Raw genomic sequence first — 17,882 nt, forward strand, 5'->3', positions numbered from 1 at the left:
GTGGCTGGGTCTGGCTCCCTGCTTCAGCCCACTGCCTCTTGCCATTCCTGGGTTTAGAGGAACCTGTCAGAGCATCACCAATATGCATGTCTGTGTACAGGCGGGGCCCTCCCACGGCTATGCTGTCCTGTTCCCTTCCTGGCCCTGGTGCTGCTGGACATGGAGCTTCACCTATTGAGCTGGGCCTGCACCTGGGTGGGGTGGTTTAGGAAATGACATGTTGACAAGTATCTTTCCACCATGCCATTAAGGGTTTGATTCTGGAAAAAGCTGAGCACTCTCAGCCCACTGATGGGAGTGGAGGACACTTAGTATCTTGCAGGAGTCTTTACCTTGCAGGATCAAACCACAATGGAAGAAGGTAGGGCAATGAGATAAGAGACCAAGTGAATAAATAGGGAGGGGCAATGTTGTAAGAGGCTTTACTTGTGAGGGCAAAAACTTAAATGTGAACTGGTGGGAACCAATGAAGGGATCCATTAGTTAGCACAATGCTCATGCAAATATGGTATCTGTATGTGCACATGGCCAGTTAGATGTCTAACTTCTATGCGTACATACAAATACCACATTTGTCAGTGCAATTGCGGCCACTGCATTTACAAATAAAGTGCATTATTACATGCAGCCCTATGCTTTTGCCCTTTTGAAAATTAAGTCCACAATGTACTTTACATGAATTATAATATTTATTAACTTCCAAATTCAGGAACAATGTATGTTTTTAATTAATTAGCTTCACCTATAATAAAAAGCCAGGCTCCAGTCAAGTCAGAAGTCTGCTGTGCAAGTATTTGACTGACAAGGGTAGCATGCCCTGTAGAACATCTGTCTGTAGCAACTTTAACATCATTGTGTATTAGCAGTGTGTGAACTTTACCAAAGAACAGAGGGACTAAGTCAAATATTACTGCAGACATAACAGTCTGTTGAACAGGTACTTTCCATCTGTCACATTACAAGCTAAACCCAGCACTAACCTGTATTATTTTACTGGCTGTCTGCACATGAAAATAATAGTTTGTTTAAAAGGTTAAGTTTTTGTTAAAGAGGTAAAGGTTCAAATACTTTTCATGCATCATTTGGCTTATTTTATGCTTTTTGAGGTGCAGTGGTGTGAGACACCAATACTGTCTGATTGTAGCTTTTATTGTGACAAAATAGAAGTCATGAGGTAGTGAAGTAAAAATCTGATTCCTTGGCATTCATGACACTTACTACAGATTGGAGTGACCAAATACACACTGGTTTAACGTTTTCTGACTCTCCTGTGTGCACAGACTTTAAAGAAGAGTTACCCAGGATCAGGCCCTCTTCGGGTAATATGATTCACATACTTATCATAGAATCATAGAATATCAGGGTTGGAAGGGACCCCAGAAGGTCATCTAGTCCAACCCCCTGCTTGAAGCAGGACCAATTCCCAGTTAAATCATCCCAGCCAGGGCTTTGTCAAGCCTGACCTTAAAAACCTCTAAGGAAGGAGATTCTACCACCTCCCTAGGTAACGCATTCCAGTGTTTCACCACCCTCCTAGTGAAAAAGTTTTTCCTAATATCCAATCTAAACCTCCCCCACTGCAACTTGAGACCATTACTCCTCGTTCTGTCATCTGCTACCATTGAGAACAGTCTAGAGCCATCCTCTTTGGAACCCCCTTTCAGGTAGTTGAAAGCAGCTATCAAATCCCCCCTCATTCTTCTCTTCTGCAGGCTAAACAATCCCAGCTCCCTCAGCCTCTCCTCATAAGTCATGTGTTCCAGACCCCTAATCATTTTTGTTGCCCTTCGCTGGACTCTCTCCAATTTATCCACATCCTTCTTGTAGTGTGGGGCCCAAAACTGGACACAGTACTCCAGATGAGGCCTCACCAATGTCGAATAGAGGGGAACGATCACGTCCCTCGATCTGCTCGCTATGCCCCTACTTATACATCCCAAAATGCCATTGGCCTTCTTGGCAACAAGGGCACACTGCTGACTCATATCCAGCTTCTCGTCCACTGTCACCCCTAGGTCCTTTTCCGCTTCTTTTGATCTTTGCTTCTTTTGATCTTTGCTTTAAGACCGGGATAGAAATATGCCACAATACACGGCTACTAATGTTACAGACTTTTTTAGTAAGAGAAACCTACGAAAGATGTGACGACCAAGAAAATGCCACAGAAAAAAATCTAAATGCAGCAGTGACTTTCAAATGAGTATACACCAGAAAAACAGAAACCTGTTGGCAGATACAGTCATCAAAAGCTAACACAGAAAAGGCAGAGTGTGAAATACATAACTGAAGATCTGAGAAGACACTGGTGATGAAGATATAAAGAGGGAAGGAAGAAAATTTAAACCAATATATTGTTCAGAACAGGGGTCTTGAATCCAGTATTCAGCTTTTCTTCACATGGATTGGGGAAGGATTTTGTCCAGAGGTTGCCCCTCTAATCATAGAAAACAAGGTTGGAATCTAAAGCAATTTTTGGCTAAACTAGACAATAAGGAAATCAGACTCAGATTCATTCTAGCCTCGCCAGAAAACTGAAACATGCTGTACATTCTGTCTATTATGAGTGGGAAGCTATTTATTATCTGATAATCAAAATGAAAACTAATGTAAAATGTAAGAAAAATGTTCTCATGATAAGAAAAATGTGGATATGCTGGTCTGAACAACACTGCAGAATGAACATTTAGTCATTAAATATTTCTGAAGAGTGCTATATGTGTACATAGCACTTTAGATAGCAAATTATTATAAATGTCCTTCTCCGAAGCTGACTGTGACAAAACAGATCTTTAGAGACAGCAAAAGGCAAGGGAGAGAATAATATTATGGTACAGTACAGTTCATTCCAATGCATGCTTTTTTAATACATCGTTTTTATCACTGAATACTGTTTGAATTGTTACATGATAATAACAATCTAGCATGTTAAAACCAACATCTTCCCTCACAATTTGATCCATAGAGATACAAATTCTCAAATGTATGTTTCACTATTAACCGCAGGGGCAAATCACTCTCACTATTCAACTGCAAATGAGGGTGCAAATGTTGTGGGTGCAACCTGCAGCCACTCAAGAGAAAGGTCACCTTTTTAAGTTTGTCCCACAACATAGTGCCTAAACTGTCACAAATGATTGGAAGTAGGGGGTAACAAGGTATAATGCACCACGAAAATCTTCTGATAGCAATACATGTTTACAAGACGGTTTAGTTCCATCAAGCTATGGAAAGGTTTATCAGGCTAACTTGAGAAATATTGGTAGGTTTCTTGCTATAAGTCAATTCCCACTTACTAGTTTGACTGTTTCCCCAGCCGATGATAAAAGTATGCAGCCAAAAAGATGACAATTGTTTTTCCTACCTCTTCCTTCTCAGCACTTTGCAAATCCCGCCACTCCTCAGTCACATGACCAAAGTCCACTGTGTTCATGGCCACCTTATATTCCCCAATGATATCATGTTTGGAGAAACGATCAAAGTCGTATACTGCCATCACTAAGGTTTTTCCACCCAGTTCGGAGTATGGCACCTATAAAGAAGAAAAAATGAAAAGCTCTCTAGCTCAGACAATAAAGATGGGTTCACCGCAATGCAAATCAATTTCTTTGGTTTACCAGCTGTCATCCTGGGTAGATTGAACTGGAGGAAAATTATGAGGTATATATTTTTGTAGTCACCTGATGCACTGTTTCCTGAGACCAGGATATGGTACTCAATAGAACAATGTGGCAGCTCACTTATCACTCTCCAGTTTTTGCCTTCTGTCCTCAAATATTATTTTGTGTGTGTGGTGAAACTGAAACTGGAGGCCAGTTATTTGCCCCAAAGATACATGAGCTTTTAATACTGCAGTATGGTTTCTGCCAATAAATCATACTGTCAACACTCAGAAAAGAGTAGCCCAGAGACTAATGAAAAACTACAGAACTGACTTACTGCATCTGACACAAGGTAATTAGAGACTAGATAGTCTTCTTACATGGTAACTATTTATTACCTATCCAGGTATATTTTTTCAACATTATACCTTTCACACCATAGATACTAAGGTTCATTCTAAGACACAATATATGGTTAGAAATTGCAGAGGCAACAGGCCAAGTCCTTCCTAATTCTCCAGCTGTTCTGATGGGTATGGGACAGATGCTCTGGGTTAGGATCTTTATTAGACACATTTTTAATATTCGGGGTAAGTGATGCTGTTCAGGTAAGCTACACTTGAGTAGCTGGCTAGAAAAGCCTAATTAAAATTGTTGGAACTTGCACTGAAGGCTTGGTCAATTTTAATAAATTCTCTATATTTTGTTAGAGTTTAGATGGTTACCATATGCTTCAGTAAACTTTTCTCTAGTAATTTTCTCTATAAAAAGGGAAACCATAGCATGGCACAATATTTGGCCACATGAATAAGTAAATGTTCTAGTCTATTGAGCTCTGGGTCTTCAAATATTATGTGACTATTTGGCTTTCACTTGCTTTTTAAAATATTGACTGCCCTGATGGCATTTAACCTTTAGTCAAAAAGTGTTATAGAAAAATTACACAGAATATTTCAAGTTAAGGACCTGATCCTGCTTCTGCTAAAGTCTATGACAATTTCAATGGCAACAGGCCCGTGCATTAACATGATAAAACACAATAGCAAAATTGTGTATACTTTGAATATATGTAATTTTGAATACTGTAAATTAGTTCTGTAATGAGCACTTTTTAAATGTCGCAGGAGGTTTAAACATACAGTAAGAAAAGTTTTAAGTACATTTACGCTTGTCTTTACAGCAATATTAAAATTAAGTTCCTGAACACAGATGTGTCTTAAAGTGTCCCTTTTCATAAATTTATATTCACTGTGCATTAGACTTAATGTACCCTATCAATTTGGAAAGGTATATTAGCCATTATTTAATTTTTATCTTCAGTAACTTTAGGCACTGTATTTTGTTAAAGTGTAGTTTATTCAAATACATTTTAAAAGAAGATTTGGCAACAATGCCACCTCCTCTTCCCCTCTGCTTCAGAGGCTGGGAGGGTTTGTCTGGACCAGCAGGGCAAAGAAAACCCTTGGTCCCTTTATGGATTGCTTCCTCTCGTTTCCTTCTTTCTCTGAGGGCTTTAGGAGGCAGGTTCTGCTGCTGATTGGTTAGGAGAGAAGGGAAACAAAGTAAGTCTATTGGCTCCTTCACTCATAAGAGGAAGGTTTATAAGCCCTTCCCCCTGCTCAGGGTGACATTCTGCACCACGAGGAAATGCTCCCCCTTCCTCCAATTGGGATCAGAGTAGGACTGGACATTTGGGCCTCGATCTGGGCATTGCACTAGTCACCCTCTGTAATCTGGGAAGAAATTTCCCCCTCATTCCCATACTGGTCTGTGCAGAGCAGGGTTTTAACCTTTCTTTTAGCAGCCCAGGGACTTGGTGGGTAGTTAGGTTGTAAAATTCAAGATGTTGCAACTTGGCAGGTGCCCAGTGCAGGTACTCATTCATTAGGGGGTCTAGTTCTCTGATAAACATGAATTGTAAGTGGATTAGAAGAAGGCATCCACAAAAGAAGGTAGGGAATGGGGTTGGGGCTTCCAATGTCTGATGCAGTACGGAGACTCTCCCGCTCCTACCTTAACCCTTGTGCAAGCTCTTCTTGCAGTGGTCCTGGGGCCAGGCAAATGGTGTGTGTGGAGAAGGGGGCTGAGCCCTCCACCAAGTGGGTACAGACTAAGAAGGTACTTGTCTCTGCACTGGACAAGTTATTGCCAGCTAGTTTCCAGATGTGTCACTAATTAATAAAGCTGAAACCTAGTTAAACCACATTCCTGGTGTCTTGACTTTCTTTCTCTTGTGTCCAAGAAAATGATGGCATCTGGCAAGCCCAGCACACTGTCACCAATCTTATTTTCAGATGGTCTATGCTGTACTGCCTGCCTTCATGTTCACTGACAGCTGGAAGTCCATGCAGCCCTGCTCCACATACTACTCCTGGGGGAATTCTGCACCAAAATTTTAAAATTCTGCAACAAAAAATTAAAAATTCTTCGCCCAATATTTTAAAATTCTGCATATTTTATTTGTCAAAATAACACAATATAATCACACCAGTTTCAATTATTTTGGTCATTTATTTCAAAATACCTGTCAGCAAGTATGTCTGTAACAATACAGACAACAAAAAAAATTCAGGAAATGTTTTTTGACAAATAGATTCCTTACTCGGCATATTAATATAGAGCTCTGAGTAATAATTCATTTAAACTACAATACAGAAATGTATTTGCTTCACCCCTCAGAAGCAGTGCAAAGGCTTACTCCCCCAATCAGGGGTAATGGAGGAGCTGAGGGAGAGAGAATTAAATTGCTGGGAAGGACCCTGGGTGTGAACTTGAAGAGTTGTTGGGTGTGGGTGGGAAAAGTATGGAACAGGTTTTTTGGGGGAGCAGGGAGGGATTGTTAGGGAGCTTGCCCCATGCAGAACCTGGCTGATCCCTAGCCTCTCCCATTCAGTCAGGCACATATGCCCCTGTCCCCAAGTGTTTCTGCACCCCTATGTGTCCTTTCACCCCCTGTTCACATGTATCCCTCCACCCCCACTCAGACACACACTCCCCCCCTCCCCATGTGGCCCTTCATCCCCTTCCCTGACCCTATGTGGCTCTGTACCCCCTCCCCCATCCCCATATGTCTCTGTGCCCCCACCTAGTCACTCCCCTTGTCCCTATAAGTCCCTGTTCCCCCTCCCTATCTCCATGTGCCTCTGTGCCCCCATCCCTATGTAGCTCTGCACCTCCTCCCCCATTACTAGGTGGCCCTGCACCTCCCTCCCCCATGTGGCCATGTGCCTCCACTCCCATTCAGCCCCTGCCCTAGTCTGTCCTCCCCCACTAGCTCTTATGAGCTTCTGCTTGACACCCCCCCCCACCAGCATCTCACTCTGTCCATCTCCCTATAGCCCCTGTCTCCTGGCCTAGCCTGACAGGTGCTGTGAAGAAGGCGGGCTCTCTCTCTTCCCTAGCTGACTGAGAGCTGCCGCTATGTTCTAGTGCCACAACGTGCTCTGGAGGGGAAAAGGAGGAATTGCAGAAGTTATTTTCTGCTGGGAGCTGCTGCTGTTCTTGCACCACACTGCCCTTGGGTGGGCAAAAGGTGGAATTGCAGCAACATTTCAGCAGAAGCTTTTTCTTGCACAAAACAATTAAAACTCTGCACAGCTCATTAATTATGCACGCATGCAGTAGTGCAGAATCCCCCCAGGTGCAATGTACAATACAAAGGATGAAATTTGGACACCTGTGAAGGCAATGGCAAAACTTACACTAATTGAGATACTGAGGTGAACTTTTCTCTTTGCGAGACACTGGATAGCAGCCCAGAAAAAACACAGAGATTTCTCTCTTTTTGAGAAGTTATTCCACCGAACACCGCCAAGAAATTGTTTCTGGGTTTCCCTCCAGAGAGAACCCTTTAAATTACAACAGCACTTCACCTCCAGATGCTAATGGAATAAATCCCATTCAGTTGGATTCCCATTTCCATGCATTCTGGGCAAGTTGTAGCTGTATAGGTTACATTTTTTGCCTTTTAATATTTATGATAATAAATGTGTTAATTTAAGATTTTAGAATGTTTTAAGTCGTGGGTATTTCAAAGAACAGCTGCTTTTATCCTTCAAAGCAGTGAAACCAAGATAAAATCATGTTGTGTTGAAGTACCCGAAAGCAATGCATGTATGCAGCCATGCAGACAAACTACTGAGGTTGCAGAAAGTAAAGCAGCTATACCACTGAGCCGGTGCCTACGGTCCTTATTTAGGCAAAACCACCATCAGTTTTTCTTGAGTAAAGACTGCAGGATCTAGACCACTATCAGTACTGTGTTGTGGTGCCCCTAAACACCTCAATCACAGCTTGTTAGGCAAAAGATTTCAGCATACACTTCCTTCTGGGTTCCAAAATGTGACTATTAAAGTCGTGACTTAAAATAAGTGGACACTATCTGCCTGTGAGTGAGTATTCTGATTTATTCACTGTGTCTTCCTGTTAGATGACAAATTTGTTTGTTGTTTCTTGCATATGCTAACCTGGGATCTGTAATTTATAGCTCTGGTTTCTTTTAAATACACTCATAGGAAAGCTCAGTAAAGAAATGTCCCAAAAAAGGATTATTTTTATGAACATCTTCAAGGGGAAAAACAGACTTATGTATGCAGTAGTGGCTGTGACCTCTGGGGATATCTTTCTTGTTGAGTGATTGCATAGCCTGAGTCTCTTATTGTTCCTGTTCTCAAACTGGAGCTGTCATTATAAGACGGAGCATATACACGGAAGAGCCTAAAGTAACAGAAGTAAGACATGCATTAGGAAATCCCTTTGAAATATGTTCCCTGATTCTTCTTTATTACATTTAACTGGACTTTCAGCATGGCTAGAATTTTCTTAAGTCACTATTAATAGTGCTGCTGAAATTTTACAATCAAACCCTTAACTACATTTATTTAATATGTGCCCTGTAAACTGGGGTCATGATTTCGCCTCTTATGTAAAGTAGCATGGTAAAGCATTACTATATCAGGATATAAGAAAACCGAGCAAGAGTGATCTCTTACTTGTTCCCTTCATCCATATGCCTTGTTCATGCTTTAATTTATTTTGGAGGGGAACAAGGAGTAGTAAAGCAGAATTCATAAATCAGACTGTTGCAAAATGCTAGCTGAGTGAAATTCACATATACCTTTGTCAAAGTGTCACTCTATTTTGCAGTAGTCTCCAACTACAAGGTATGGGCCAGTCCTCCAGTTAGAATAATGGGCATAGCTTAATTGTAGTGAGTGAAGCTAAGTCTAATTATACCCTCAAAGGATCTGGCCCAATGTGACTACATTTTTCATCACAAAACTGAATCTCAAAGGTTTCTGCAAGAGAAAAATCCACTGTGCCTCAGGTCACCAACTAACAAAGACATGAGCAATACTGAGCATGAGATGAAACTTTACTCTATGTAATGAACAAAGAAATAAGTTCCAAATAATTATCAAAGGAATACCTTGAACGTAAATTGCTCATTGAAGACAGGGTTAAGGGTCTTTCTGTGGACTTTTGTTTCATATTTCTTCTTCTTATCAGGCAGCAGGAAAACTTTCACATAGGGATCAGATGTTCCACCCATATCTAAAGCAGGGAGCTCAGCTGCCTGAATAATCCCTACCAAAAGCTGAAAGGAGAGAGAGAGAGAGAGAGAACAGAATACTGAAGAGACAAGATTTCTGTAGTCAAAAATGGAGATTTTTCGGTCATTACTACTTTTTTTTTTCGCTTGTTGCTCAGCTTTAAAAGAAAAAAGCAAACAAAAACATCTACCATCCTTTCAAGAGCCTCTCCACAAAAGGCAAACGGAGCAAAGCTATAGACTGCATAAAACCAGTTATGGAAGGAGACTGTAAGCAGTGTGTTTTTAAGCAGAAAAGAGGCTCTTTAAAGAGCAGCTGATTACAGTTAAATATGAAATTCATTTTTTTAAAAAAGACTGCAATCAAATAGGTTTCCAATTGCTATAGTTGCTTGTGCACTCGTTTTCTGTGCAGGGCACTGTGATTAGAAAATACTTTGTTAAACAATCATGAATGTGCAATTTTGACTATGAAATCTGTATTCCAAAACCATCCCCAAACTACCTAATAAAAGAAACAAGAAAGTTAAATGCAAATCTTTGGTATGGGGTAGAATTTTCACAGAAAAAGTGGGTCTTGCGATCTTCACATTTATTTCTCTGTGCAAACATGGGTCTTAGGCACTAAACAGTAATATTTTTAAAGGCATATAAGTGACTGCAAGTCAATGAGGTATAGACTCTAAGTGTCTAAATCACTTCTGAAAATAGACTCAGGTGGTAAAGGCACTTTGGCTCAGATTTTTGAAGGTATTTAGGCACTTCTGTGTGCAACACTGTAACACCTAACTGATTTAGGAGCTTAAGTCTCATTTTAAAAGGGATTTAAGCACTTATGTGCCTAAATCCCTTTTCAAAATGTGAAAGGCTCCTAAATCAATTAGGTGTTGCTACACTGAGCACAGCAATGCCTATATACCTTTAAATACCCAGGCCTAGGCACTTTCGATAATGTTACCCACAATATCTTTTTTTTTCAGTCACAGAAAGATGGATGTCCTGCTCTAGAGCTGACGATGACTATTATTTGTATTACAGTAGCCCCTAGAGAACCAGCTGAGATCAGGGCCCTACTCTGTTAAACGCTGTACATGCGGGTAGCAAAAGACACTCCCAGCACTGAAGCTCTTACAAGCTGAACAGACAACATATACAAAGGGTTAGAGAAAGGCAGTATTTGCCAACTCATTTTACAGGCAGAGAACAAAGAGTTTTTATGGCCCAGATTTTTAAAGGCATTTAGCCATCTTTGTAGACTTCATTGTAATGCCTAACTGATTTAGGAGCATAAAGGGGTTTAGGCACACAGGAGCCTAAATCTCATCGACTCAGAGTGCCTAAATCGTTTTTTGTATAAGAGATTTAGGCTCCTAAATTAGTTAAACGTTGCAACACTGTGTGCAGCAATACCTAAATACCTTAAAACTCTGGGCCTAGGTGACTTGTTCAAGGTCACAAAGGAAATGTGAGGCAAAGCTGGGACACCCAGGCAGATCCTTCTAAGTCACAATCCAGTGCCTTTACCACAAGACATTCTTTGTTCTCATAGATCAGTTATGTAAAAATTAAAAATAGGAGCTCAAGCAATTGGAACAACTACATTCTCACCTGGGAAAGTAACTGTATTCTCCCAGATTCTTCAAAGTGGGATTTATTTTTGCCTATTTTAAATTCACAATGTGTCATATGTGCTTTCCTACCTTCTTAAGCTCCATGAAGCATTTTTCCTTTACCTCTACTCGGCACTTTCCCTTCTCTTTCTCATTGCTATTCTAGATGCATAATAGTTCATAAATACATGGACAGGCTCAGAATCTACCTCAAATCTTTCATATAAAAGAGTGAAAAATGAGCCTATGACAGTTAACAGAGCGGAAAAGGAATTCACTTCCATTTTAAAAGCTTGCGCTCTAAAACACAAACATCATGCCTGAAAGAGTATTTTGGTCAGCTTGTTCCCATTTTTAACCCAGCTGAATACACCAAATGGTAATTGGGTTTCCAGTTTCCAGCTCCATGCAACTTTGCTGCACCATCACACCACTAACATCCAAGGAAGTACCAGAGCTCAGAAGGGAAATTTAATCTTAGAGTTAGGGCAGCAGAATAAAATAGGAACACACAACAAATACAATTTCGCACCTTAATTAAACATGGCACACTATCAAAGATGTGGTGTGAGGAAAAGAAATAAATGGTTTTTAATCACATTGTTTTGTTTTTGGAAAATTTAGTTCTCAAACTCAATGTGGCATTTCCTTAATAAAATTCACAAAGAAAGTTTATTTTCATCTTCTATGGGATCTCAGATCTATTTATCACAAAAGATTTGCAGCTATTCTTTCTTTTTTCTCCCTTAGATCTTCTGCCCTTTGAAGATTCTAAAGTTTCCTATGGATTTCAAGTGATGAAGACAGGCCAGGTAAAGGAGTATAGGGCAGAGAATTCTTACTACAGGGTTTGCTTGGGGAGTTGAGGAAAAAGTTCCTTCATAGGCTCTAGAAAGACTTCAGAATTCTTGTTGCTTCTGGCTTTGAAAAGCAGAAGCAGTGGCAGTTAGACGTTAGTTAAAATGATTTGGGGAATATAGTTGATAGTGCTGGGACATAGCCTTATGCAATGTCCTCCTGCAGATACAGGGAATTTCTTAATTTCTGCCTATACTCCCCCCTCCACTACTGAAACAAATATATTTTATGCCAAGAAGAGCATTGGATAAAGAATCTGAATGTATGTTAGTGGAAATAGATTGCAAACTACATATGGAAGTTAGTTTAGATGAAGAAATTTACAGGAATTTCAGTCAATATTCATTTCTTTCCCTAAATAGAGACTAATTTTTTGTTCTGACTAAAAGCCTTAAAGACAACAAACCTTTGATCTGATTTCTCAAATGAAAAGTTCACCCAAAGACAATAACTTGGAGAAGAAACATTCTTTGGAGTTTTCTGTCCCAAATAAATGAAATAGCCTTTTCAAATTAGTGTGTGCTTGTGCATATGAGCATGAAAATTGTGGAGACTGAAGAGTGCAGATACCAAACAAGGAAGCTTTGCACTCCATGCCTGGCAGAGCAGAGGAATGTGGGCAAGCTCAGGGAGTGGTGAAAGACATGAGAAGCAGGTCCATAGAAAACAGATCCACGCCCCTGAAATTCCACGTTTATGGTGGTCTGCACTGGGTCACGGCTGCTGTTCCCCTTCATAGTCTGGAGAAGCAGCCAAATCTCGATTGTATCAATTTCCAGCCTCCAAATTTCAGGTGGTGGTATTAGTGGAGATAGGAGATTTTTTTCTATCCAACTCCCTGCAGAGTTCTTAAGGGCAGAACCCTTTTATTTGGACTTCACTGACAGACTAAGGATTGATTAGCAGGCTGTACGTTTCTGCTAAACCCGACAGAACTAGATAAGAGAGCCTGGAATTCTAATTAATTAGAGAGACAGCATGGGCCAATGTATAGACCATTTCACTGGAGGTCAGGAGATTATCCTCCACTGTACCATTGACCTGCTGTGAGACTCTGGATGAGTCACTGAGCCTCTCTGTGCCTCCATTTTCCCTCCCACACTTTGTCTGTCTTGTCTGTTTAGATTATAAACTCCTTAGGGCAATGACTGTCTTACAATGCATTCATAGACTGCCTAGCACAATGGGGCCCAATCTTGATTGGAGTTTGTAGGCGATACTGTAATACAAACAGTTAACAAATGATAAATAATAAATAATAATAAGAAGAAGAAGAAGAAGAAGAAAAAACAACTTTGGCATAAAGTTTGATTAGAAATGCAGTGTACCCTTAACATAAATGGAGAAGGAATGGTTTCATAAAGCTTCACACTTGCTTTCTAATTTTCTTCAGTGCAAGCTAGAATGCTGAGTATCTACTCTGCATGTCTGTATTTTTGCAGTCTCCTTTCACCTGCACAGCAATGTATCACTGGCTGTTTGTTCCACACCTGATTGTTCTGGAAGTCATAATCCAAAGAATATTGGATTTTCCCTAGTTTTTCCTCTTCTTTGGGTTCTTCTTTATCTTCCCCATCAGTCAGCCCAGTCTCAGCATCATCATCCTTAAGGGCCTGCAAAGAAAAAACAAAACAATAATAAATATGACTAGCTTCTTCACACTAACCTAAAATAGATACTCTGTCCTCAAATCTATTGTAAAGCCATTAAAAGCAAGCATGATGTCACAAATCCATATATGCTGTTTACATATATTTACAGTATTCAAGTTGCACAAGAAAACTTTTTTTTTAAATCAGCAAGCAGCAGGGAAGCAATGGAAGTAGGAAGAAAGCTTCTTGGGACATGGCCAGCAAGAACTGTTACAAAGTCTGAAAACAGAAAGTCAATGTCAACTTGATATTTTTAAAAGTCTGCTCTGATCCAATTGCCTCTTAAAGAGGCCAAATGTGGACAAACATGCTATTCAGTAGGCAAAGTCACATTCATTCCCCTTAAAGAGATCTCAGCAATGTCAAATCTAGCTGTGCATGCTGTGAATTATTTGCAACAGAGCCACGTGTTTCTGTAGGATTACGGCTGGTAAAAAGAGTATTGAGGGTGAGGTTCTTCCTACATTTGACAGGTTGTTATTTAGGATGAATATGGAAGCAAAAGGTATCACCATGCTACTAGCAAATGCATGTTCATAGAAAAGGCCGCCACACTAGTCCCATTGTCCTTTTATTCATTCTTTATACAAAGCTAGGCTGAACCAAACTGATTTACAGGTGCACTGATTTTAATAAAGTTAGAGAGAAATATAATTTTGTCTATTACATAAAACAGCAATCTTCTTTTTAAGACTTAGCAACTATCTTAGATGCCACACAAGAGAAAAATACAATTTGAAAACATCCTTTTGTGCTGTACCAGAAAGCAGAAGTATTCTTGTTGCAAAGGAATACATACAATTATTAAAACATATTAAAAGTGCCCCATCTTGCAAACTTTTGCCTGAGGGAGAACTACATGATGGGGCTCAGGGTAATGAGCCAAATATTAAAATGAAATTATTAAAATTTCCTCATAAGCATGAAAATAATATCAAGAGCACAAGGGCAAAGAATTAAACACTGAATACTTACCTGGAATTGATATGAGAAAATTGCATTCATCATAGATTTACACTCTTGCATGTACCTTTTAGGGAGTGCTTGAAAAGCTTCTGAAATTTCTATAATGCGCCAAAAGCCAGTGATTACGGAGAAGACAACATACACTGATCTTACTTCCATTGAAGCGAATGGGAGTTTAGTTTTTTTTACTTCGATGTGAAGAAGATTTAGCTCAGAAAGTCAAATAATAAGGACCTGTTCCAACTATCCTTGTTTTTGTTAGTTCTAACCTCTTTACTGCATATATAGGATATATGTCAGCACTTGAACTTTAGAAAGAGGGACTGGTGGGAAATAAAAATAGGTTTGTACCTTTCAACTCCTTTAAAATATTGGACTAAGATTTCTGGAGGGTAAAATGTTAAATGTTTTGCTAAAAATTAGAGACTGTTCTTTTTACCTAGGGATAGTTGGCATGTTTGCTCCAGTAGATTGTATGAATATATAGTTTCAGAGTAGCAGCCATGTTAGTCTGTATTTGCAAAAAGAAAAGGAGTACTTGTGGCACCTTAGAGACTAACAAATTTATTTGAGCATAAGCTTTCATGAGCTACAGCTCACTTCATCGGATGCATTCAACTGAATGAAGTGAGCTGTAGCTCACGAAAGCTTATGCTCAAATAAATTTGTTAGTCTCTAAGGTGCCACAAGTACTCCTTTTCTTTTTATGAATATATAGTGTTATATTTGCAAATTTTATCAGCATGAAAGTGGCATTCCAGCAGCGAGATCGTTCTTTCTGACCTTGGGTCAGAAATTCAGGAGACTTATAAAACTTTGAGAATAGGATCAAGTGCGTTGATTTTACCAAGGTCAGGAGAAGAGGAGGGACAGGATGTTACCATAGCAAGCTGCATACAATAATTTTTATCTTTAAGGAAGGAATTTGCTTTTAAATCAAAGGTTGGTACTTTAATAGAATCTGGGTCAAAAGAAGTTGGCACAGAAGTTGCTCATGTGATGCATCTACTCTGTTCCAAAGAGGAAGCAGCACTGGATTGCGTCAAAGTAGTTGAAGCACCACCTAGGGATTTTCATTTTATGTTGAGGTTCTTTGGAAAGGGAATATTTAAAGGAAATGTACTGTGACCCTCCTGGTCTTTTTCGTCTTTTTTTTTTTTCAACTGATCGTAGTGTTTTAGTTTTTAGGTCCAATATATTGTGATCGAGCATGCCTGCAAACTATTTTAGATTGTTTTTAGAACTATTAAAAAGTTTATAATTATAATTTCTCTTCCTCTTCAAGCTTGTACAATTGATTTCATGGTGCTCCGGCAGCACGGGTTTACAGGGAGAGGGATGTAAAAAGTTTCTCTAATAATTTTTTAAAGGCCATTAAATATTTTAAAATTTGTTTTTCTGTAAAATATCCAGCATAAATAGAATACGTTGTGGTGTGGTTGTTGGGATGGGTTTTATTTGTACTCATTTGGGATGACTTCGTAATTCACTCATGAGATTTCACCATTTCTGAGTAATGTTCACAAAAAACAATAAAATCATGGTATCATATCATCATATGTATGTTTTTTACGTATTTGTGTGTGCACATATATGTAAACATGCAGAGCAGTGCAAAAAAATTCCTGTGTTAGTGCAACATAAAGGTGAAAGGTTTCACACTCATGTCACAAAAAGTTAGGAAATGCAAAAGTTAAGGTTGCAGCCACAACATAAGTCACCCCACTATATATCTTGTATGTTTTACAGTAAACTCTGATGATTACTGGATTACAAGGATTGTTGACAAATGTGTTATTTGATCCATATTTGAATGGCCATTGTAACTAGTTCTAGCCAGTGGTGCAGACATCAATTAACATATGCCACTCTGATTTCCGTTTCTGTGCCATGTTTTAGTTAACTCTTTTTAAAGCTCTTCTGCTGTTTAAGTGCCTTCCAGAAAACTACAATAGAGCAATTCAAGTCAGAGAGTGAGTGACAGTCACAGCGTGCTTGTTCTTTCCTCATTTCCATAGCACAGTGGATTTGTACACGTCTATTTCCTTGTGCATCGCTGTAAACAAAGATCCTTCCTCATTTTCAGTAGTCTCATCTCTTCTCGATTCCCTCAGTGCTAGAAAAACTTGGGAAGAGTCAGAATTCTATAGGGTTCAACGAAGAGTGTTTCTTGAATTTTTCCTCATGGAGGCCTTGCTCCCCAACAGGCCTTTTTCATGTGCAGACAGGAGTCAATCTGCAGGGACAGCTGTTCTTCTGCTGGTTCTCCTGTCCTTCCTTCCCTCACAGCATAGCCCCCATCAGGGCCAAGCTCCCATTATGATTGGGTTACCCTGTAACTTCTCAGCATTAGCCACAAAGAGGACCCTAAAGGACTAATACAGTCCCAGGCTCTATTTACTACTCCCAGAATTTCACATGGAAACTCTGAAGGTCTACAAGGGACTGAGCACAGTGGGTCCTCTGATCCGCCTCAACTTCCTGAATCTCTATCAACACGGAGCTGAGCCACGAGAGCCACAAAATGGGAAAATACTGCAGCAGGGGTGGTCATCCTCCCCCTTCTATATTGAAAGGTAGAGGAATCATGTATGAGGGATCTCCATGCAAAGATCCATGAAGACGTCTCCAGCCCCTTATGCATCTGGTCTCCGTTATCTTACAGCATTGCATTTGCTACCTCCTCAGTAATTTCACTATGACCTAGCTAGGGCTCCAAATAGGCGAAACTGTTTCAGTGCCTTTGTAGAGGGATATTTTCATCAATAGTGTCCTCAGGATTGTTTCCACCCACTAAGTGGACCATGAATTCATGCTTCAAGAAACGGATAACAATAGCAACCATGAAAACAACCTGGTAGTGAAAACAAAATAAAATCATGTAGAGTACAGTCTGTAAGTCTACCTGCCAAGCAACATTCATTGCAGTCTGAATTCCACCCAAGGCTATCCCATCAGCCAACCTTTTCGTTCATAGGGTGAAAAATGGGGTTATTTTTAATGCCTGCATGCTGCTCTGGCCTCAGGATTGTGCAAAGCTTGTTGAGTGTGCAGGCAGGAAAACAATATTCATATTATAAAGAGAAAATTCTGTGCTTTGTCCAACAATGCAGTTTGTCACAAGGGCAATCCCCTCCTTTTCCCAAATTTGATGGCCAAGCTCCATCCCTCTCTTTTATTTTAAGCCAAACTCAAGTGCAATCATTCAGGCTTGTTTTTTCTAACCTCCACAGGTGTATTGAATTTCCAAAGAAAACAATAAGAAACTGCTGAAATCCCCACAATGTGAGTACATATCTTATTAGTTCCACACACATTCAAGAACAGCATAGCTGTGACCCCCCCAATCTTTTATTCCATAGGGACAGGAGGACCTTTAAAAGTTACTGGCTGATTTCCCATCATCCACCAAAAAAACAGCCTGGTCTCCTCGCTATTGTAACTACATCCGCTTATCAGAGTCCCTCAGAAGGAGAGGCAAGTCTCATTCTTCCAGCATCTGCTTTCTCTCCATGAATTCATTAAAAACCCATTTTGTGTCACAGTTTCCAGTGGCTGAGCCAGGCTTTGGTTACTGTGAAATCTACTTTATCCATTACTGCTGCAAGACTGTTGTCCTGCATCAGCACTAGGCCATAGCGACGCA

The 17,882-nt window shown here is 39.9% G+C and overlaps 1 protein-coding gene across 8 annotated transcripts in view; it reads right to left on the reverse strand.

The window, feature by feature from the left end:
- The window catches only part of SYT1 (synaptotagmin 1), a 511,405-nt gene that overhangs the window by 103,549 nt on the left and 389,974 nt on the right, over window positions 1-17,882 (reverse strand). For 7 of the 8 annotated variants that reach the window (XM_073327692.2, XM_073327691.2, XM_073327688.2 and 4 more), the window contains 3 exons: window positions 13,109-13,231; window positions 9,028-9,195; window positions 3,362-3,529 (listed from right to left, as the gene is read on the reverse strand). In XM_073327692.2, coding sequence (XP_073183793.1) covers window positions 3,362-3,529; window positions 9,028-9,195; window positions 13,109-13,231 — 459 coding nt within the window. The remainder of the gene's footprint in view (window positions 1-3,361; window positions 3,530-9,027; window positions 9,196-13,108; window positions 13,232-17,882) is intronic. The other variant, XM_073327686.1, reaches the window with a different exon arrangement.

Source organism: Lepidochelys kempii, chromosome 1, assembly GCF_965140285.1.
Source record: "Lepidochelys kempii isolate rLepKem1 chromosome 1, rLepKem1.hap1, whole genome shotgun sequence".
NCBI classification, from domain to species: Eukaryota; Metazoa; Chordata; order Testudines; family Cheloniidae; genus Lepidochelys; species Lepidochelys kempii.